Below are 22,466 nucleotides of genomic sequence, written 5' to 3' on the forward strand. Positions count from 1 at the left end.
TCTGTATGATAGACTGGTGAATTCCCAGCTGAGCTCCCTGAATACTAGCTGTTTGAGTCTTGCCTAGGTTATTTCTGCTCCATCAGTCTGTCCTGGAGGGTGGGGAGACATTTCTCTCAGCTAAGTGTTCCTGGTCCATTACGTCTAATGGAGGTCTCCTGTTCTCCTGTCTTCTTTCTCCTTCTCTTTCTGTCTCTCTCGTTCTTCTTCTTTCTCACCTTGTGGTCCCTATTAGGACTCTCCGCCTAGTAGCTGAAAATCTATCTATCTGTATTCACCCCAGTAATTGGCTTTAGCCACTTTTATTTAACCAATAGCTTTACATTGGGGGAGCAAGATTTATACAACAGAGGCTGGTGTACATGAGAATCTGCAACCAGACCTTGGCATTCAGAATTTAGCATTTCTATATGCAGCACCAGACCAATCCCCAACATTACTCATCTCTTAATAAAAAATAAAATAACCTTATAATACAAGGAAAATTGTAATATTTGATACACTTGTATGTCCTAGGCTTATGATAGTTGTTAACATCTTAAATCTCTGGTAAGAAAGAAATGTTTCAATATATAATTGAATATTATCCTATGATTGAAATGCTTACATTTTATTGACATGAAAATAGCTGTGATGCAATGGGAACATTATGAAAAGCCAAGATACTTAAATGTTTTTAAAAATCATGATATGTAACTATTACAGTGCATAATCCATAGTTGCTTTGGAGTTGATTTCAGCCACTGTCAGAGTACTGAAGTGGGTTAGAATGTGTGACTCTTTTTTAAATTAAATGAGATATGAAAACTTTTTGTATATCTTATATTTTTAAGTCACTTTATTGGCATTGTTCATTATATTTTAAAATCAGTCTGTTCCCATCAAAAGTATTATCTACATTTGAATGTCAACATTTGCATTTACTTCTACAATTTTCTTCTCTTTCAGTCTTCTTTTGCCATTAAGGGTCAGTTTAGTAGGCCTATTTTTTTTCTTTTTTTTTCCTTAAGCCAAATGTAAGGTTAATTTTTTCCATGGTGTTGACAATGTGGTTTAGATTAGAATGTTTTCTTCTCTCCTTTTCTTTAATCTACAGCAGTTGGAACAGATCCAGAAGGAACTAAGTGTTCTGGAAGAGGATATTAAAAGAGTGGAAGTAAGAAATCAAGAAATTCTCACATTTTTCATAGTTTTACTTTATTTTTAATTAACAGTTCAGTTGTGCAGGGAGACTAAAAGTTTGAATGCTTTTTTCAAGATAAATTGTAATCTAAATTTATATTGACGTTTATTGCAGTAATTTTTGATTAAATGGAACAAAATTTGGCCTAATTTTCTTTTTGTAATCCAATTAATTTAAATAATTTACTACTAATCCTTCATTATTCCCTTAAAATGATTCATCATTTCATCTTTTATTAAATTTATTTTTTTCAATCTACTGTATATATTAATGTATGCTAATATTAATTGAAAATGATATAAAGACATTTGTACTGTTGCTGAACTTCATAATAAAATCCAGATTACTTACAGAAATTCATTTGGAGATTCATAGGCCATTATGAGATGAGACCACTACATCTGGCTAAATTTGAATTTAGTGTGCTTAGTATTTATACATGTGATTTTCTTTTGCTGACATAAAAAAAAAAGCAAAGGATAATGAATAGTATAGTATTTAATAGGAACTCAGTATCCCTTATAATATTACTAATTTATTATATTTATATTACCTGTTTGGCTATTTTTGAGCTAAGGCCGAAGTAATTTTACCTGATTTTGTGTATTATTGCATTTTCAAATTTGCTATTTTTCCATTAATGAGAACATTCCACATAAAAAGACCAGTCGTAAGATTCAGAGGCATAATTTATATGATCATGTTTGATTAGCCCCTTTAGATTAATGAGTAAAAATTAGAATTTATGTCATTGTTAGACAAAGTCAGTATTTTATTCAAGAACGCTACTTTTTTTTATTACTTGTAGATTACTCCTAGAGAGTGACAGACAAATTCCCAGTTTTTGACAATTAATTTGGAGATTTGACTGTTGTAGTCCAGTCACCATCTCATCTTATTTATCCTAATGTCCTCTAATAGATCATCACTTGTATGAATAGCTCACTGTGTAAAAAATACAGTGTGTCTTCTTTGATATACTTCCTTTTGGCCTTTTCTTCATTTGATGCTTTCTTTAGTTAGAACAGTATTTATTGGGAATTAGTTTTTTAACACTAGGCAAGACTTCCTTCTTAATTTCAGATTAACTTTATTTTTGTACTCTACTGAAAGGAATCCTTGAGAAGTTTTCTTTTGAAGTCAAAAAGGGACTGATAAAATGCTGTGGCTACAACAATATAATGCCATATGCCTGTTTGATTTATACATCTGATGTTTGGAATATGTACAATAACTCATATAATTACAATTTCAGGAAATGAGTGGCTTGTACTCTCCCGTCAGTGAAGATAGCACAGTGCCTCAGTTTGAAGCTCCTTCTCCATCACACAGGTACAAAGCTTTACAGCAGTAATTGCTTGGGATTTTGTATTAGGTGTTTATGGTGCTGTAGTTCTCAGGAACCTTGTTAATGAAGACTGATGTGACACACTGAGAAATAGATGCAAAGAGCCTTTTTTTTTTTTTTTTTGATCCTTTGTGTTAACTTAGTGAGTAGATGCTGCAGTGTTTTAAATTTACACATGGATTAAAAGTTTGAATTTTTTGATGTCTTTTAAATTAATGTCAGATCTTAAATCAAAATATGGAAACATAAACGGTAATATTAAGAAAAATAAGATAAAAAACCTTGGTATTAGCACGTCTTTAAAATTTCAACACTCAAGAGGCAAATGCAGGATGATCTCTCTGAGTCTGAGACAAGTCTGTCTACATAGCAAGTTCCAGGCAAAGACCCTGTCTTGAAATGATAATGAAATAAAAATTTAAATCTTTTTTATTCCAACTCACTATAATTTTGGTGGTTGGTTACTTTTCTCAGCTTTAAAAATGAAAGCATTAGAAAGACATGCTAGTTTAAGCCTTTCTAGTTTGCTCTTTGTCTGTCTGTCTTTTTCTTTCTCATTATCTGTCCTGGACTGGCCTTGAATTTACAATCTTTCTGCTACAGTTCAGCTTGCTTCCCAAGTGCTAGCGTACTAGTTGTACAAGGTGTGTACCTCTAAAGCTTGTATAGCCTTTTTCTTGGTGGTGTGGGTGAGTGTGCTGGTGCATAGAGGGGCTAAGGCCTTCCTACATTGCCCAGACTAGTTTCAGACTCACAGTCCTTTCATCTCAGCATTGAAAGCAAGTGGAATTTTGAACACACGCTACCATGCCTAACCTTGTATTCCTCCTAGCTTGGGAGATGGAAGCTTGAGGATTAGGGGTTCAGAATCATCCTTGGTTACAAAACCAGCTTAAGGCCAACCTAAGTTACATGAGACCTTGCTTCCAAAAATCAAAAATAATTAAACTTCATCCTATAAATTATTAAATCCTGCCATCATTACTGCAGGGATTATGTTATGTGTAGAATAATTATATATCTCTTACCCCAATCATCTCCTTAGATTTTTAGAAATAGCTTTATTTGACTATTTACTACAAGAAACAAATGTGATACTTTTAGCTATCAAATTTATTTCATTAAGTAAGTGCTATCTAAATTTTGGACTTTGACATTTTATGCTTAAAATGTTCAAATACAAACAACAGCCAGCTAAGCTAGTAATTCACCTGTTTCTTAATTCTTTTAAAAAACAATCCTAAAGATGAGATCTGTTATCTTTAAGCCCATCACTCACTTTCTTATGTTTGGTGTTCTTGATAACAGGGCTGGGGTTTTTTTGTTGTTGTTCTTTGAGGTTTTTTTGTTTGGTTTTGTTTGTTTGTTTGTTGTGACTGAATATGGAGAAATTGTTCATTATTACAAACATTTCAATAATAAACTGGTAATCTATTCCCAATTTCATGTCACTTAGTTTAGCAGAAAGCATTGGAAGCAGGAAGAAAAGTTAGAAAACTTATGAAATAAGAGTTAGAGCTGGGTTATGATTTTGTTGGTGACAGTGGGGAAGGTAGTAATTAGCATTAACTAGGCCTGGTGACACACATCTTTATTCCCACTGCTGAAGAGGCAGAGGTAGATGTGTCTCTGTGCTCAGAGTCAGTCATGGAGGTCTGCGTGGTGAGACCCTGTGTCTCACCAAACAAAACAAAATGTCCAAAACAAAGCAACAAGGAAACAGAATGAAGGGGCAACCCATGAACAAGAATCTCAGTTAGAGTGGGCTTGGGAATCTAACACATTCACTTGCTGTATTTTAATGTTGTTTACTGGTTACTTGGATAGAGATTAAAGACTGACCAGGTGCTTTTAATAGCGAGCACTAGAGATGAATTACTTTACCTTATGCCTTGGAAGGAGGTTGAATTAATGTCATAGGCATGAGAAGACACTGAATTGTAAATGAGGGTAGAGAATATTTTTTCATTACCTGTTTATTATTCATCATTAATAACATTGATAGGTATTAAAAGTACAAGTTATTAAAATTGTTCTTAAAGCTTTAATTTTCTTTCTCTAGAATAATTGAAGAGTTTACTTTAAGTCATTTATCCCAGATTTGGATTTTATCAGCTAGGCATAAAACACAGTGAAGACACTATGATATAGTTATGAATATGGCAAAACTCCAGACTCTGTTCCCATAATTATGCTGTCTTGGGATGGGAAATAATTTGTCTTAGTAAATTAATCATTTTGCTTAAAGTACAGAATGAGTAGAATTTTGACTCCAAAAATTTTAATGTATTAAAACTCTGCTCTGAGATGACAATGTATATTATTTATAGTTATTTCAGAATTTTTATAAAATATGTGTGTGTGTGTATGTATGTGATGTAGATATATGTGCACAGCTGAGAGTGCCATGCATAGAGGTAAGAGCAGGATATTAGGTGCTGTCTTAGTTAGGGTTTTACTTCTGTGAACAGACACCATGACCAAGGCAACACTTATAAAGACAACATTTAATTGGGGATGGTTTGCAGGTTCAGAGGTTCAGTCCATTATCATCAAGGTGGGAGCATGACTGTGTTCAGGCAGGCATGGTGCAGGAGGAGCTGAGAGTTCTACATTCTTATCTGAAGGCTGGTAGGAAAAGATTGACTTCTAAGCAGCTAGGATTGAGGTTATTAAAGCCCACTCCCACAGTGACACCCATACTCCAACAAGGCCACTCCCTGGCCCAAGCATATACAAACCATCACAGGTGTCATGCTCAAATCACTTGTCACTTTTTTTTTTCTTTTTAGTTTTTCAAGACAGGGTTTCTCTGTATAGCTCTGGCTGTCCTGGAACTCACTCTGTAGACCAGGCTGGCCTCGAACTCAGAAATCCACCTGCCTCTGCCTCCCAAGTGCTGGGTTTAAAGGCGTGTGCCACCACTGCCCGGCTCGACCTAATTCTTTTGAGTCACATCTTCACTGAGTCTGGAGTGTGCCATCATTTTTCTGCAGCTTTCCAGTTACTGGGAACACAGGTGTATGTGGCCATATATGGCTTTTTATGTGGATTCTGGGAATTCAAACTCATCCTTATACCTGAACGAACTCTTTTTCTTGAGCCGCTGTCTTCCTGGCCTTATAAAGTGCTTTTTGATTTTTGCTATTAACGTTGTCATGGTGTATTAAAATTCCAAAATCTGGAGTTGTGAAGAGTCATTATTTCAGTCCTTGTTGGTTGACAGGCTAGACCCCTGTTTGAAAAACAGGATTTTGAATCCTTATATTCTAGTATAATTTATCTTATATGATAGAGCTCCCAAAGACTGAAAATCAGGTCTGGAGGTGGGATGATAAGCACAATACTTTACAAAATATATACACATTATTTGTAACATGTAATATCTAAGATTACAGATTAGTTTGAAAGTATCTCAAATATTCAGTGTTGAAGTTTTTAAAGTGTGTTCAGATGGAGGAATGGGTAAAGGTATCTAAATATTGTTTCTTTTATATAAAGTTGTATATTATTTTTTAACAATAGAAATGCAGATCATTTACTATATGCACTTAAATATCAATACAAATTAATGCCAGTCACTTTTGAGGACAACTTTGAGAAATGTTTGCTACATGTCCATGTATTGAGCAGCTGACCCCACATTTTAGCAGTGTCAGGAATGATTATAAGGATGAAATAACTGCATTAAGTAGCCCAGTTGTATTCTGTCACATTTCTTCCTAATTTTAAAATGGTTATTTTAGGATGTTCAATACAAGCAGATACTTCTTAAGCATCCATCCAAAGTGCTAAATTCTGCTTTCTTTTTCTTACTCCACTGTTACAGTTTTAATATAAACCATCACACTTGCTTTGAAGGGACCATGGCTTAAAGGTTTTTTTTTTTCCCCCTTTGGTTTTTCGAGACAGGGTTTCTCTGTGTAGCCTTGGCTGTCCTGGAACTCACTCTGTAGACCAGGCTGGCCACGAACTCAGAAATCCACTTGCCTCTGCCTCCCAAGTGCTAGGATTAAAGGCGTGCGCCACCACTGCTGGGCTTAAAGGTTTTATTGTATGTAGCACTCTGAAGCTTAGCTGGTACTGTCTAACCCAGGGTGACCTTTTCCTCCCAGCAAGTCTCCTGTCTCAGGTTCCTAAGCATTGGAATTCCAGGCTTGTTCCGTCATATATGGCCTTTTCTTTAAAGTCTGTTCTTTAAAATCTGTTATAGCAGGTTTTCCTTGTAATTCTATGTTTCTAATTATAAACTTCTTTAGACCTGGATATTGATCTTTGCTGTTTAAGTAAACACAAGATAAAACCAGTTTTAGAGTGTCTTCAGGTTCAATACTACATACAGAATTGTTATGTCACTTTTCCATCTTAGGGAGCTTGTATTCTCTAAAACATAACTACTTTTTGTTTACATGAGGATAATGTGAATATAATTTAATGTCCTTTAGTCCTGTCTAGTAGTTCAAGAACCTAAAAGTCTGTGTATTTGGGCTGTGGTGGCGCATACCTTTAATCCCAGCACTTGGGAGGCAGAGGCAGGGGTTTTCTGAGTTCGAGACCAGCCAGCCTGGTCTACAGAGTGAGTTCCAGGACAGCCAGGGCTACACAGAGAAAACCCTGTCTCGGAAAACCAAAAAAAAAAAAAAAAAAAAAAAAGTCTGTGTATTTTTCTTATCTTTCTGAATCTTTTTGTCAACATACAAATTAAATTTTAATTTGAATTAAGGTATTAAATAGACTGACATCTCTATTATCTGTATACTATCACCTAAATCTAGTCTCCTGATGGACTCTGATCATGTAAAGTTTGATTACTGTGAATCAAGTTCTGATGGGTGGATAGATAGAAACTAGAGAAGTTACTAAAAAAACATGGAAAACAGCACTTATGGACCAAGTTTAGAATACTTTCAGATTGACTGGAGAGATGAGATGGCTCAGCAGTTCAGAGCACTGACTGCTCTTCCAAGGGCCTGAGTTCAGTTCCCAGCAACCACATGGTGGCTCACAACCATCTGTAATGGGTCCAATGCCCTCTTCTGGTGTGTCTGAAGACAGCGACAGTTTACTCATATACATAAAATAGAACACGTTCAGATTATAGAAAGCTAACTTCATTGGTAAGTTCCATGTGTTTGAAGAATAGAAAGAATGGATCAATTTTAATATTAGTTGGTGTTCTATTGCTGTGAAGAAACACTGACCGTGGCATCTCTTAGAAAGGAAAGTATTTAATTGAAGGCTGGCTTACAGTTTCAGAGGCTTAGTCTGTTGTCATTATGGCAGGGAGCATGGCAGCAGGCACATGCTGGCAGACATGGTGCTGGAGAAGTAGCTGAGAGCTACATTTTTATTTTTATTTTTTAAATCTTTTCTCAATTCTTTGTGATTCTACCCCAGAATCCCACTCATCTCCCTGGCCCTCCACCCTTGCAACTTTTCCTCCCAAAAGAAAGAAAAATTTCGTTGTGGAAACTTCAGTGTGTCCCACAGTATATCTCTTTGTCCACACATCTTTACTTTCAAAATGTTCATTGCGAGGAGTCATTGAGTTTTGTGGTTCGTAGCCCCTGGCTTCTGCCACACTGGATCCTTACTAGCACTTCTCTCAGATATCCTGTTGTTGCCCTGAATCATGGAGACCCTGCAGCTTTAGCTTTGCAGTATTGGCCCCTTCATACAAGCCAGTAGTTCATAGATGGGTAGATGATGAGGTGGGCCAACTCAGAGTCCTGGATCTGGCCTAGGTAATAGCTGAGTCGGACAGCCTGCCAGCTTCCTGCACAGTCACCCACCCCACCAGTGCAAGCTCTCCAGCACTACTGCCTTAGCTCACCCAGTGCTGCAGCTGGCAAGGGGCAGGGACAGCTCTGCTGCTCTCATGTCCTCATGCCTCCAGCTCACCAGCACTTTGCTACTCAGGTCTGCTCTACTGTACATGGCCCACTCTCCCAAGTGCTGCAGCCCGCAAAGGGCAAGGACAGCTTTTCTGATCTTGTGATGGGGTGAGAGGGTAGGGACAGGCAGAAAGTAGAGCAGCATCTCTCTTGCACCCATGTGAGAGCTACAGTCTTATCCAGTTAGAGACAGAGCCTGGTAAATGCTTTTTCACACAAAGCCTACTCTTAGTAACATACTTTCTTTTCCTTTCTCTTCTTAAGAGTTATTTATTTTTTGTATATAAGTATACTGTAGCTGTCTTCAGACACTCCAGAATAGGGCATCAGATCTCATTACTGATGGTTGTGAGCCACCATGTGGTTGCTGGGATTTGAACTCAGGTCCTTTGGAAGAGCAGTCAGTGCTCTTAACTGCTAAGCCATCTCTCCGGCCCCAGTAACACACTTTTTTTAATAAGGCCATGTCTCCTAATAATATATATTATTTCTTCTAGTCCTATCAAAGAATTCTGTTCTTTGGTGACTAAGTATTCAACTATATGATCCTATATGGACCATTTTTATTCAGACCAGCACAGGGTCAATGATGTCATGTTTTGAAGAGACCCTGTCTCTACTCATCCTTGAAAATGAGAGTGATGCCAGGAAACTATGGTGCAATTAAGAGAAGACCCCAGAGTTTAAAATATAATCCAGGATATGCTGTTACCCCTTTTAATGAAGCGGAACAGATATTGTTGCATTCCCAAAAACTCCTACAGAGGAAACTCAGCATCTGCCTAGGATTTTTTTTTTTTTTTGCCCTAACATAAATAGATGTTGAAATTGCCTTAGTCACATGAAAACTATAAAGTGTCTATAAGAGAGAAACAACACTGTCCCTTTTTTAGGCATACTAATGCTACACTGTCATATAAAGGGAAAGAGCATATCAGGGACATCTTGTCTTTTCTCAAGGTTCCTGTGCTTAATCTGTGAATTCCTGTGACTGTCTGCTAGACACTTAAAGGCCAGAAAGTAAACTCTTCCTTCTATTTTATGCCATGCATTATATAAAATTAGGTTTACCACTTGTACTAAGAATGGCTGTCAGCAGTGTTAACACACTGTTTTATTCTAAAGGTAAAATGTCATAGGAAGATGAATGCTCATTTCCCACTGCCACCAGCCCACTTGGCTTGACTGTGTTTACTGTCTTTAGAGGTAGCCAAAGTGTGCTAGGAGTGTAAAGGAAACTGGATTTTTCAAATAAAACACCAGTATAATAGGAAAGATACATTTGTAAATGTTAGTATGACAAAGTCAAATATATTCAAGTGATTTAGCTTATAGGTACTTCTACCAAGATTTCTTTTTTTGTTTTTTGTTTTTTTGAGACAGGGTTTCTCTATGTAGCCCTGGCTGTCATGGAACTCACTCTGTAGACCAGGCCAGCCTTGAACTCAGAAATCTGCCAGCCTCTGCCTCCCAAGTGCTAGAATCAAAGCGTGTGCCACTACTGCCCGGCTCTAAGATTTCAAGAATAGTTATGTGAATTTCAAAATTAGTATAACAGGATATTATCCACATGTACATGTGTAATTTTTTTTAAAAACATAGTAGGCCTAAATGAGATACTAAAAATCTGAAATCACTGCCCTTTATGAATTCTACCTAATGCCATGTAAATTGACAGCATGAAATCAAGAATAACTTGGTTATTTTAAGTTTTGCTCTTTTAATATATTAAATCTTTTGTTGCTCAGCCATAAGTTTCTTTTGATATAGAAGTATAATATCTTTTGATGTTTAGCCTAAAAGAGTTTAAAAAAACAAAAACAAAACTCATTTTGTAAATGTGGTTAAATTTTAAGTCTTTTTATGATAATAGTTAGGTAGACTAAGATAATCTTAACAATGTAGTACATTCCTTAAACATCTAATTAAGAATACATTTTAGTCAATACCTTGAAAATACCAGAATGTACTGGTATGTGTTGAACTTTAGAAGTTACAAATTATTTTATAGTTTATTATGTCTTTTAAGTGTTTCAAATCTCAAGTTTCTAGGCTCTAGAGAGCTACAAAAGTCTCTTCAGAAGAAACAAGCTGGTGGTTGTGAACTGAAAATTAAATACCAGAGTGTCTATACTATGATCAGAGCAGATTATGATAGCTTCTTGCCCTTTCAGATTAGAGAGTCATACAAAGTACCTCTTCTCTTTGATTAGTGAAGATTTTGATCCTTGTAAATTAGGAATGGAAATATCTAGGAAAATAAAACCACACGCAGTAAAACTGGTTCATGAAAGAAAATTTCTCTTGCTATTTCTACAGTTTTATCTCTTACTCAAGCACCATCATTTACTTTATTCTCATAATCACCTTAGTTTTGAGTATTTCCTTATTGTTTGGAATACTTTTTCTAATGACTTATAATTGATTTATAACCTTAAAAGTTTATAGTAAGTATATCATCTAACAAGATTGTTTTCTGTGAATTAAAAATAAATAGTAATCTCCAACTCTTTGGAAGGGGGCTGTAGATATAAAGTAGCCAAGTGCAGCACCGTCTGTAAGGAACTGAAACATTGACTAGTTCTGTTGACTATTGGAGGCTGATCCTTAGCTCTGTGCCTTTCAGTGTGTCCTTTTCTGCCTTTGTTTCTTTTGATGTATCCTCTTCTGTTTGTTTCTTTGAATGTATCCTTTTCTGTTTTTGAAATTCTACCAAGCAAAATTGTTTACCTTAAAAAGGAAGTAAAGTGGTACACTGAGACCTGCTCAATCTGTCAGAAAATTTTCAGCTACCAGCCCTGAGTTTCTCCCAAAGGAAACTACCCTAAAAAACTTTTTCAGCTTCAGGATTATTATGGGCTAACAGATAATTTAAAAGAGAGTATAAATACTTGGTTCCCTGCTCAGCATATGTATTATAGAACTGAGCACTTCCTCATCTTCTGCAGGTTAGAAAAGGAAGTCGCTAATTGCTTTATAATATTTTAAATGTAATTTGTTAAAATCTGATCTGTCTTGGCATAGAGGAGGACTCTATCCTCAGAAGTTGGATATCGATGTTAGAGCCATGTATTGGGAAGTGTTTTATAATTCACTTGGGTTATTTTATTTAATCCATTTTCTAGATTAAAAATGTAGTCAACATAATAAAATCTTCTAGTATCACAGTGCACAATTGATATCCTAATCCCAGTATTCTTACTTTGAAGACTGCAAAGAGGGTTGTGCAAATCACCCCAAGAGCTGAGCTTAAACCATTTAGAACTTAAGTAAGTAGAAATTTTGCATTCAAAATGATCAAGCAGTGATTCTTCTAAAGACACATCATTTTGGCAACTGTTTTTGTAGAGATTTTAGAATTGTAGTAGAGATTTCATATTCTATCTCTGTGCAAGTTTAGTGTGTATCCTTAGTTTCTCATTTTACACATAGGGTAATAATCCTAAGCTGACTGCTGAGCTATGACAGCACACTGAAGTCAGGAGGGTAATGTATGACACATGGAGCTCAGTAGATGTTAGTTGCTGCTGCTGCTGCTGCAGTTGACAGTAAAGTCACATTATTTTGGGTACTTTTTTTGCTATGTGTATTAAATTTTAATCTCCAAGAGAAAATAAATAAACAAGAAAATAGTTATAGTATGTTTGGAGGTATCTGCAAATTATAGTCCATGAGAATTTTACTGTTAATAAGTGAAATTTCCTATTTGAAATGTTAGCTACTTATTATTGTAAAATTTTATATGGAAAATGGTTTTGTCTATGCCTCTTGAAACAGGTTATGTTGAAAGTTATTGTCTAACTGAATTTTATTTGTGTTTGTTTCCCCTCCCACACATACCTTGATGCATGGGATTTAAGCCATTTTTTCTTACATGTTCTGTGGTGTTTTGTTTTGTTTTGTTTTTTAAGTATAATTTTCTCATTCTTAACAGCAGAAACACTAAAAATCACCTTTAGCTGGGCGGTGGTGGCATACACCTTTAATCCCAGCACTTGGGAGGCATAGGCAGGCGGATTTCTGAGTTTGAGGCCAGCCTGGTCTACAGAGTGAGTTCCAGAACAGCTAGGTCTACACAGAGAAACTCTGTCTCGAAAAACCCAAAAGAAAAGAAAAAAAAAAAAGAAATCACCGTCTTACTGTCTCACTTCCATTTTTCATAATTCTCTTCTAGTCACCGGTCTGCAACTTGTTTCTCCGAGGCCATTTTAGTGCCTTACAAATTCTTTAACTCTTTGAAGTTTGGTACCTATGTAAAACACTTATAAGTATTCGTATCTATGTAAAATACTTGATAATTTTGTACCATTTTAGGTTGCTATATTCTCATTTTTGTCCCAAAATTCATCCATGAAATGAACAGACAAATAAAGGATTTCTCTCATACTTCATTTATAAAATATAGAATACTTAGGAATATGGCACATTGTCCAAACTTTTTTTATAAGTGGTAATGTCAGAATGTAGGTACTTCCTTTTTCTGGAGGATGTGGGATTGTGGTTGTGTGTGGTGCATGTGCATAGCAGCAGGTACTTTGCACGCTGACTCATCTCCTCACCCCCACACCTATGTAATTTTACTAATACTGTACAAATGGTAGGAATAGTTAAAGGAAACATTAGTAAAAGAAACATTTTTTATTAGATATTTTCTTTATTTACATGTCATATGATATCTCCTTTCCCAGTTTCCCCTCAAAAAAAAAAAAAAAAGGAAAAAAAAAAAGAAAACAACAACAAAAAAACCCTGTTCCCTCCCCCATCCCCCTGCTCAACAATCCACTCTCTCCAGCTCCTGGCCCTGGCATTCCCCTACACTTGAGCATAGAACCTTCACAGGACCAAGGGCCTCTCCTCCCATTGATGACCGACTAGGCCATCCTCTGCTACATATGCAGCTGGAGCCATGAGTCACACTATCTGTACTCTTTGGTTGGTGGTTGAGTCCCAGGGAGCTCTGAGGGTACTAGTTAGTTCATATTGTTGTTCGTCCTAAGGGGCTGCAAACCCTTCAGCTCCTTGGGTCCTTTCTCTAGCTCCTTCATTGGGGACCCTGTACTCAATCCAATGGATGGCTGTGAGCCTCTACTTATGTATTAGTAGAATACAGAATACAGTCAGAGCCTCTTGGGAGAGAGCTATATCAGGCTCCTGTCAGCCAGCACTTGCTGGCATCCACAATAGTGTCTGGGTTTGATGATTGAATATGGGATGGATCCCCAGGTGGAGCAGAAACATTTTAATGCAGACTTTCACTTGTTTCTCACTTGTTAAGTACTATATGAAGAAACTGAAAATATCATGTGACCCTTCACCCCCACACAAATAAATGCATGACTCCAAAGAATGCATACTATAATTGTATTTCATCAGAAAAAAATCTACCTCAAGACTTCATTGATTTATTTGAATTTCTTATTTTAATTGAAATATAATTATGTAATTTCTCTCTTAAATGTCCAACCTCCAGCTCCCAACATGTACCCTTCCTCCAGCCCCTCCCACAATCTCTCTCCCTCTCAAATTCATGGCCTTTTAAAAATTATTATTATTATTTTTACACTCCAGATTTTATTCCCCTTCCAGTCCACCCTTCATCCCATACCACATCCCATACCTCCTCCCTAGCCCCTTGTTTCCAGAGGTGGTCTCAACCCCCCCAAATTCATAGCTTTTTAAAGAAATGATTACAGTTATATGTGTGTGTGTGTTCCTACAGTCTGTTGAGTTTGTTTTGTGTTGATTGAACTATGTAATTGCTTATCTACTACCAAGAGTCCCAAAGAGTTCTTTATAATGTTAGTGGTTTTTGGCTATGTGATTGAACACATAGAACCTTCCTTGACATGCATGTTTGAAGAGTCAGGAAGAGTCAGTGTTTATCGTCCTTTGATGTCTGAGTAAGGTGATTGTCATTAGATGCTTACTGTATTTTAGCATTGTATATAATGTTACATTTCAATTTCACGTCTCTGTACCATGCCATCTTTTCATAAAAAACTGCTGCTTAGATAAGAATCACCTGCTCAGAGTCAATTTATTTGCCAGTTAAAAATTTATACTCTAAAAATACCTCTCGTAACCTTTAGGCTATTTCAGTGCTAGAGTAATTTATAGTTTTTGTGTAGTGAACCATTTAATTAAAATCCTCAGTTGCTTGATTTTATTAGGGTAGAAAGTAATGTAAACGTGCTTATTGTGGACATAGAGGCAGAGTGTGAATAACTATTATGTTGAAATATATTTTACAGTTTTAATAGTTGTATTTCTTTTTGTGGATTTTTACATTTTTATTTTTATTTTTTTTTATTGTTGCTGTTGTTTAAAGAAATGCCTCTTAGGGCTACCCTGGCCACATACACATAGTGAATCTGCTTCAGCTTTGACTGCTGGGGACTAAAGGCATTAATAAACTGTACTAATTGCCCTACTTCCAGTTGTTGGTAGTTTTTAATGCTTATTTTGTTTTAAGATGGTAGAGAAACAATAGTGATGAAATACAGAAAATAAGAAGCTAGCTTGGGTTTCTAAAGGTTGTCTTAGAGTTAAGTAGAAGTTGTAACCAAATGAAAAAAACAGTGTAGGAAATAGACTAGGTTTACTAGGACAGAGGAAACTACAATCAAGGGTATAGAGTTTAGGGGAGTTTTACATTCATTCTGTTCCTTGATAGTTTCTTTTACCAGGTTTTGTCACACCATTTGGGGACTAGAAACTTACCAAGAGATAGATAGTCCTCATTCACCTCATTTGGTAAAGGGGAAACTGGGTGACTGTAAGGTAATTGTCCAAGAGCACATGGCTACTGAGTGCCATAGCAGAGTCTGTTAAGTGTAGCCCTTCAAGTGCATGCTGTTTTCCCCAACATTACAAGATTGGGGAATCATCTTTTCCTTAAAGTTTGAAACCTTACTAACTTATTTGTAAATGGAAATAAACTGATGTGGTGCTCACTGGCCTTACGATGATTAGTCCCATTTGGTCACCTTTCTTGATAGGTATGTTTGAGGAGCTGTGAGGAAAAACGGTTTATGATCCTTTGATGTCTGATTAAATGATTGGCATTAGATATTTACTTATAATTATAAATGTTGGGTTTAATTAATGAAACATTTTAGATCAACTCTGTGTTACTAAAATAGTCTAAGTACTGAAATTGTATTCTTCATTTTGCAGTAGCATTATTGATTCTACAGAATACAGCCAACCTCCAGGTTTCAGTGGGACTTCTCAGGTAAGCCATATATTTAATAGTATGTATTAGTGGATGCTATGAGTAATCATCTTTGTTGTAAAATAACAGGTTAGTTTACTAAAATATTCTTTGATAATGACATAACCCTTTTTAATAGGACTTGTTTCTTAACAAATTACTTGTTTATTTGCTTTTCAATGGTAGGAATTTTTAAAAAGTATTATTACCCTTGGTGATTAATATCAAACCTTAAGAAGGAGAAAATATTGTCAAGCATTGTTTGTCTCAGAGATATGAAAGGTATAATTATTGATTAATTACACATCATTATATTAAAGCATTAATCATTTTTTATAGTTTCATGGACTAGAGACTTAAAATAAACCCTAGCCTCACTCCTTGCAGTTTATTGTATGATTCTCTTAACTTTTCCTCTTTCCAGCTTTGTTGGAGTTGGGGCGGGGGAATGATGAAATTTGGCAACCTTATTTTTTAAGGAAAAAAAAATACTGAAAACAAACAAGTAAGCAAAACATTCCCCAAGTCAAACTCTTGACATTTAAATGCTTTCAGATTCATGGAAAAGTAGTAAAATTGCTACAAAAAATTCCTTTATGTAATTCAGATAGTATGTTCAACTACTAAAATGTTTACTACATTCTTAGTCATTTCCCCCTTTACCTCTGTATAGTAATTTCCTTTTTTAAAGTAACACATTTTATTTCAGTTGTATTTTTTATAATTTTTCCTCCTAGTTGTTTAAGGTTTAGACATATATTTTTTTACCCATTGTCATTCAGTATATGTTTCTTTGGAAATAAATATGCTATTTTTTGCAATCATAATTTTAAAATTCAGGAAGCAAGCATTAATAGTATGCTATTTAAGCTCAGTATATGTAGAGAAAAATAGTGAAGTATTTTTAATGGTCAGTTCTTTATATATACTTTATAGGAACGTTATCTTTAGTAACTGCAAAGCTCTCGAAACCTATAACTTTGGGGATTTTTTTCTCATGAGTTCTTGGACAATTACCTATTTTGTAGTTTTGAAACTAACTTAGTACATCTGACATGAATTTGCATGGCTTCACTGGCCTGCCTTGTTAAACCTTTTGTTGTTGTTGTTGTTGTTGTTGTTGTTGTGATTTTGTACTGCTGGAACTTGAATCCAGCGCTGTGTGCCTAGGAGCCAGGTGTTCTACTGCTATGCTTGTCTAACACTTTAACCTTTAAAAAACAACTATTATAGTAATTTCACTTTTATTTTTAAAATTTATAGAGTGGCTTTTATCTCTTTATAGATAGTAAAACATGATTTCAGTAATTTTTTGCAATATATAATAGGATGTATTAGGAAAAGTTTTAAAGCCTCAAAATCTATAACAACTTGAGCAAGAAAGGCTGATTCTGAATTTGTAACCTAAGTAGTATAGTATTTTATAGCATGGCTTTGACAGTTTTCTTTGAAGATAATTTCACAGAATAACTATCAAATACGGCCATTCCATGGCTTTGATAAAGTCAGATAAACAAAATACATTATTCAATAAGTTCTTAAACACATAAGGAACCATGGTTGCTTTGCAGACCATACAAAATAACAAGCACATCATATCCTAAGTAATATGAATGACTGCAGCTTTGCATAACATCCAAAGTAGTATGAATAGGTTCCGCCTGTTTCCAGCTTGACTTTAATTCACTGTCCACTCCTTTACTCCCTTCTAGCTTTTGGTTTGCTTTCTTATAGGTGCTAGGGATTGAGTTTTGAGCATCTTCCATGCTACCTTAAGCAAGCACTTCACCACTTAGCTATTATATTATACTCCAGCTCTACTTCTGATATAAGTAAATTTTATTATAAGAGAATTTATCCCGCATGAGAGTTGTGCTCTGATTCAGAGTAAAACTCAATACTCTTGAATGCTCCTACATATTGTATGTGAGCCTTACTCTTATAGGTCGATTTTGACACTCTTACTAAGCCAAATTCCTGCTTTGGACAGTGTAATTATACATATATTTGTCTGATTAGAGGTATGTGGAAAGTTTATATGGAAAACAAGCTTTTCACTCTACCATTCACGTAGCATTGTTTTGGATTTTCTATTAAATTCCCTAAACTAGGGTAAAGATTAAAAGAGTCTGGTGGAAGAAGACAATGGGTAAAAGTAGTAGCTGTTCTCTACTTTTGATTGTTGCCATTTTTAAATCTGTATGATGGTATAAATGGAGTGCACAATCAATTGAAACCATATTTTGAATCTTGAGCTGTGACCTTTCCGTAGGCCAGCTGTGTGTTGTTCAGTAGTCTGCTGTGACGGTGGGCACAGCAGCAGGCCGTAGTGATGGTGGCACAGCAGCAGGCCAGAGTTGACAGCAACTACTCTAGTGAATTGTTTTGCCAAATTTTGCCGCTTATTAGGCAAGAAGTACTAAATGAAATTTTTTGGAGTAGTTGGTATTCTTCATTAAAAGGATCTCCATTTCGTTTATTTTGTCTTTGGGAAGCTTAGCAAAATGAATTGATTCTAAAACAGGATATATCGGGCCATCTGCACTCCATGATTAGAATGTTAGCTAGAATATACTGTTGTAATCTGCAAGAAGAAATAGATTCTTGTGAATACTCTGAATCGTAAAGTAGTTCCATATAAAAATACCAAAAAAAAAAAAAAGTACAAAAGGATGCTAGTAAAACCACTATATATAAATAGTATAGAAAAGAGACTTCACTAGAAATTCATAGCAGCCAATGTTTTTATATATAGATTTACAAAAATTCTCTAAGCAGAATTCCTCAGGTGTTTAGAGTATTATACAAGTATAAAAAGATAGAGTTTTCCCTCTTGCCCTCATGCTCCTACCCTCTCTCCCCATTCCCCCCTTCACATGCTCATTCATGGCTGGCTTCTACTCCCCCCAACCCCCGCCACCCTTTCAGCTCCCCTTTCCATGCCCTGAATAAACTCTATTCTATACTTTAAATAAAAAAAAAAAGGATAGACTTTCATAGAAGGGCCCATATAAGACAAATTGATGTTATCACAATTCAAGATAAATTAAGTTAGTACAGATTAACATTAATAAAAGTAGCAGTCTTAAATATAAATTTTAAAAATGAATATAATATTGAAATAACTAAAGTAATTATAGAGTAATTTAGATAGATTAATGCCCTTAATTATTAATTTAACTGGTTCCTACTATAATCTCCCCATAGTAATTCTTTAAGTGGACAGATATGTTATCAATTGAATTTGAAATTCTTTTTAAAAATGAATGATTCAGAGGTTAATATAAAAAGAGTACTCAACTACTCAACATAGAAGCATGCTATTACCGAAGGAGCAAATTAACAATTTGCAATCTCATTAAAATATTGCTGATAATCTGTACTAAAGGAGTTTATAAAATAGTGCAAAGAAAGATTAAGTATGTGTTGTGATAACTAGAAACATCTGATAGAAATGTGTCTGGTGGGGTTGGGGATTTAGCTCAGTGGTAGAGCGCTTGCCTAGCAAGCGCAAGGCCCTGGGTTCGGTCCTCAGCTCTGGAAAAAAAAAAAAAAAAAAAAAAAAAAAAAAGAAATGTGTCTGGTATTTACTACTTGCTAAAAGAGTCTAGCTCAAATATATAATTGTTAAATGCAAATGACAAACTAAGTCAGCATACAGTAAAGACCAGAAGCAATGGAGTATGGTATATAAAAATCTTACTTGATATAAGATGTTAAGAAAAGAAACAGCTGTGGTACTGATAACTTTTTTAATGCAAACTCCAGGTAGGGTTAGAAAACTTGCTAAAAAATGTGGTCGAAGAGATAAAAATGCTCATGTTCATGTCATCTGACATGATTCTGAAGTTCCTAAATAAGAGAAAATTTGGAATAATACACAGTGCCAAAGAATTTCTCTAATAGTTCTTACTGAGATCAAGAGAGTTCAGAATGAGAAACTTGTGAGGGCACATTTTGAGAATCAAATCATTGGCTGTGTATAAACATCATAGAGTGTATTTACACAAATTTCAGTGTTATAGGTCAGTCACTGCACTTGTACCAATGAAGCAAAGTGCCAATAGAAAACAAGATGGACACTGCTGCTTTCCAGCAGGCCATCATACAGTAAGCTTACTGTATATATAATAGTGCATTCCAAAATAACAAAAATGCCTGGCAGACAAAGTACATAATCCAAGAGCAGAGTTGCTTAGTGCTGTCAGCTTGAAACAGGTTATTTATTTATTTATTTATTTGTTTGTTTGTTTATTTGTTTATTTGTTGGTTTTGAGACAGGGTCTCCCTATTTTGCTCTGGTTGGTCTGGAATTCATGAAAACCAAGCAGCCTCAAACTCACAGACCCACTTGCCTTTACCTTCAAGGTGCTTGGATTAAAGGCGTGAGCCACCACACCCAATTATGAGACAATTCTTCTTTTTTATTGGATATTTTATTTTTTTACATTTCAAATGTTATCCCCTTTCCTGGTTTCCCCTCTGGAAACCCCCTATCTAATCCTCTCTCTCCCTGATTCTATGAGAGTGTTCCCCCACCCTCCCACCCACTCCTGCCTCCCCACCCTGGCATTTCCCTACACTGGGGCATTGAGACTTCCCCGGACCAAAGGCTTCTCCTCCCATTGATGTCCAACAAGATTATCTTCTGCTACAATATGTGGCTGAAGCCATGGGACCCTGCATGTGTACTCTTTGGTTGGTGATTTAGTTCCTGGAAGCTCCGGGGGGTCTGGTTGGTTGTTGATACTACTGTTCTTCCCATGGGTTTCAAACTCCTTCAGCTCTTTCAGTCCTTTCCCTAGCTCCCCCACTAGGGACCCCATGCTCAGTCCAATGGTTGTTGGCTACAAGCATTCGTCTCTATATTTGCCAGGCTCTGAAAGAGTCTCACAGGAGACAGCTATATCAGGCCCCTGTCAGCAAGCACTTAGTATCCACAGTAGTGTCTGGACTGTATATGGAATGGGTCCCCAGGTGGGGCAGTCTCTGCATGGCCTTTCCTTCAGTGTCTGCTCCATACTTTGTCTCTGTACTTCCTCCCATGAATATGTTGTTCCCCCTTCTAAGGACTGAAGCATCCATACTTTGGTCTTACTTCTTTGGTCTGTGAATAAGAGAAATTTTATTCTGTGCCAAATATGAATGTCCATGCCCTGTGGATAAAGATGTTCTTCTGAGGAAGCAGTTACACAAACTTTTTATGTCATAGAACAAAAGGATGCCAGAAATCCGTGCATGTACTAAATAACATAAATAGGCCATCAGATCAGTTACAGCAAATCTAGAAAACCTCTGCAAATAGGTTTCACATGCTGAATTGTAAATTTCCTAGCTTTGAGCTTGGGGAAAGCAAGCCATCTGGGAAGTTTATGCATTCTGAACGTATACCTGATAGGGGAAACAAGACATAGTAGGTGACAACTTAATGCCTAGTAAAGGGATTAAGTAAAAATAGCCCAAGATATTTTTTACTTCAAATTTGCCAAATTTCAACTTTCCATAGTCATAAAATTATAAGTCTTCAAAATTAAATTTGTGCCCCCCAAAATTCTATTTTATACTCTCATTATTTAATATTGCTTACTGTATACAATTATCTATAGTATACATTTACCCAGTTGTCAGCACAAGAGATTTGTTAATAACTATCATTGGTCGAGCATGGGAGTTGTATGATAGAGGACTATGACAGTTGAAAGTCTTCTGCTCTTAGCTTTATGGAATTAGTCCATTATGGATCACAGGTTCTCAGTCATCAGGTGACTGTTCTTATTGTGCATGGTTGGATTTGTGTTCCTGCTCATGCATATGTGTGTCTGTGTTTGAAGGTTCAAGGGTAGTCAGAGAAGAAAATAGAGAAACTGAGTTGATAGTCTTCTCTATACATAAAATAACTCCTAGGAACATTTGATTTGAAAATTGCACACATAGGAATTCTTTCTAAGAAATCGTTTGAAATAGTACATAAAGGACCATAGAGAAGGGTCAGCAATTAGGAACACTTGCTGCTCTTCCAGAGGTGGCTCACAGCTGGTTGTCCCTCCAGTTGTAGGGATTCCAGTGCCCTTTTCTGGCCTTAATAGATAGTGGTATATACTCTTGCAGACATATACATCATAAGAAGAATAATCCTTTTAAAAGGGGGGTTGTATTCTAGTAAATTCTGGAACATAAACATGCTCATCCATAGTAAAATAATTAAGAATGTTATCCTACAGTTAAAGAGTGAATTGTTATACTGTTCAAAAACCAATCTAATAAGTGAAGTAAGAATATAAAATGCTAACATGATTAAGAAAAGCCAGAAATGTATGACTTTTATATAGTATAGGTATATTACACTAAATTTTTATAATTGTGAGTTGGTTTTGCTTTATAAATTTTGATAGTTTCTGTATAATGAGCAAAATTAAGAAATTACCATTAAAGAATAGAGGAACTTATATTTTGACACTTAAATTTCAGTAGTCATTTTCTTTTTTTTTTAATTTATTTATTTTTATTAGATATTTTCTTTATTTACATATTATTTGCTTTCTCCTTCCTTGAGTTTCCCCTCAAAAAACAAACAAAAACAAGAACAAACCCCTGTTACCTCCCCCATCCCCATGCTTGCCACCCCACCCTCTCCCACTTATTGACCCTGGCATTCCCCTACACTAGGGTACAGAACCTTCACAGGGCCAAGGGCCTCTCCTCCCATTGATGATCGACTTTGCAATCCTCTATTATACACATGCTGCCAAAACAATCAGTTCCACCATGTATAGTCCTTGGTTGGTGATTGAGTCCCTGGGAGCTCTGAGAGTACTAGTTAGTTCATAT

The 22,466-nt window shown here is 35.8% G+C and overlaps 1 protein-coding gene across 3 annotated transcripts in view; it reads left to right on the forward strand.

Moving 5' to 3' along the window:
* Window positions 1–22,466, forward strand: part of Cop1 (COP1 E3 ubiquitin ligase) — a 130,562-nt gene that overhangs the window by 35,671 nt on the left and 72,425 nt on the right. For all 3 annotated transcript variants that reach the window (XR_004123024.1, XM_031386507.1, XM_031386517.1), the window contains exons 7-9: window positions 1,097–1,156; window positions 2,439–2,515; window positions 15,602–15,659. Coding sequence is in view for 2 of the 3 variants with exons in the window: in XM_031386507.1 (XP_031242367.1) it covers window positions 1,097–1,156; window positions 2,439–2,515; window positions 15,602–15,659 (195 nt within the window). In the remaining variant the exon portion in view is untranslated. The remainder of the gene's footprint in view (window positions 1–1,096; window positions 1,157–2,438; window positions 2,516–15,601; window positions 15,660–22,466) is intronic.

Source organism: Mastomys coucha, unplaced genomic scaffold (genome assembly GCF_008632895.1).
Source record: "Mastomys coucha isolate ucsf_1 unplaced genomic scaffold, UCSF_Mcou_1 pScaffold1, whole genome shotgun sequence".
Classification (NCBI taxonomy): domain Eukaryota; kingdom Metazoa; phylum Chordata; class Mammalia; order Rodentia; family Muridae; genus Mastomys; species Mastomys coucha.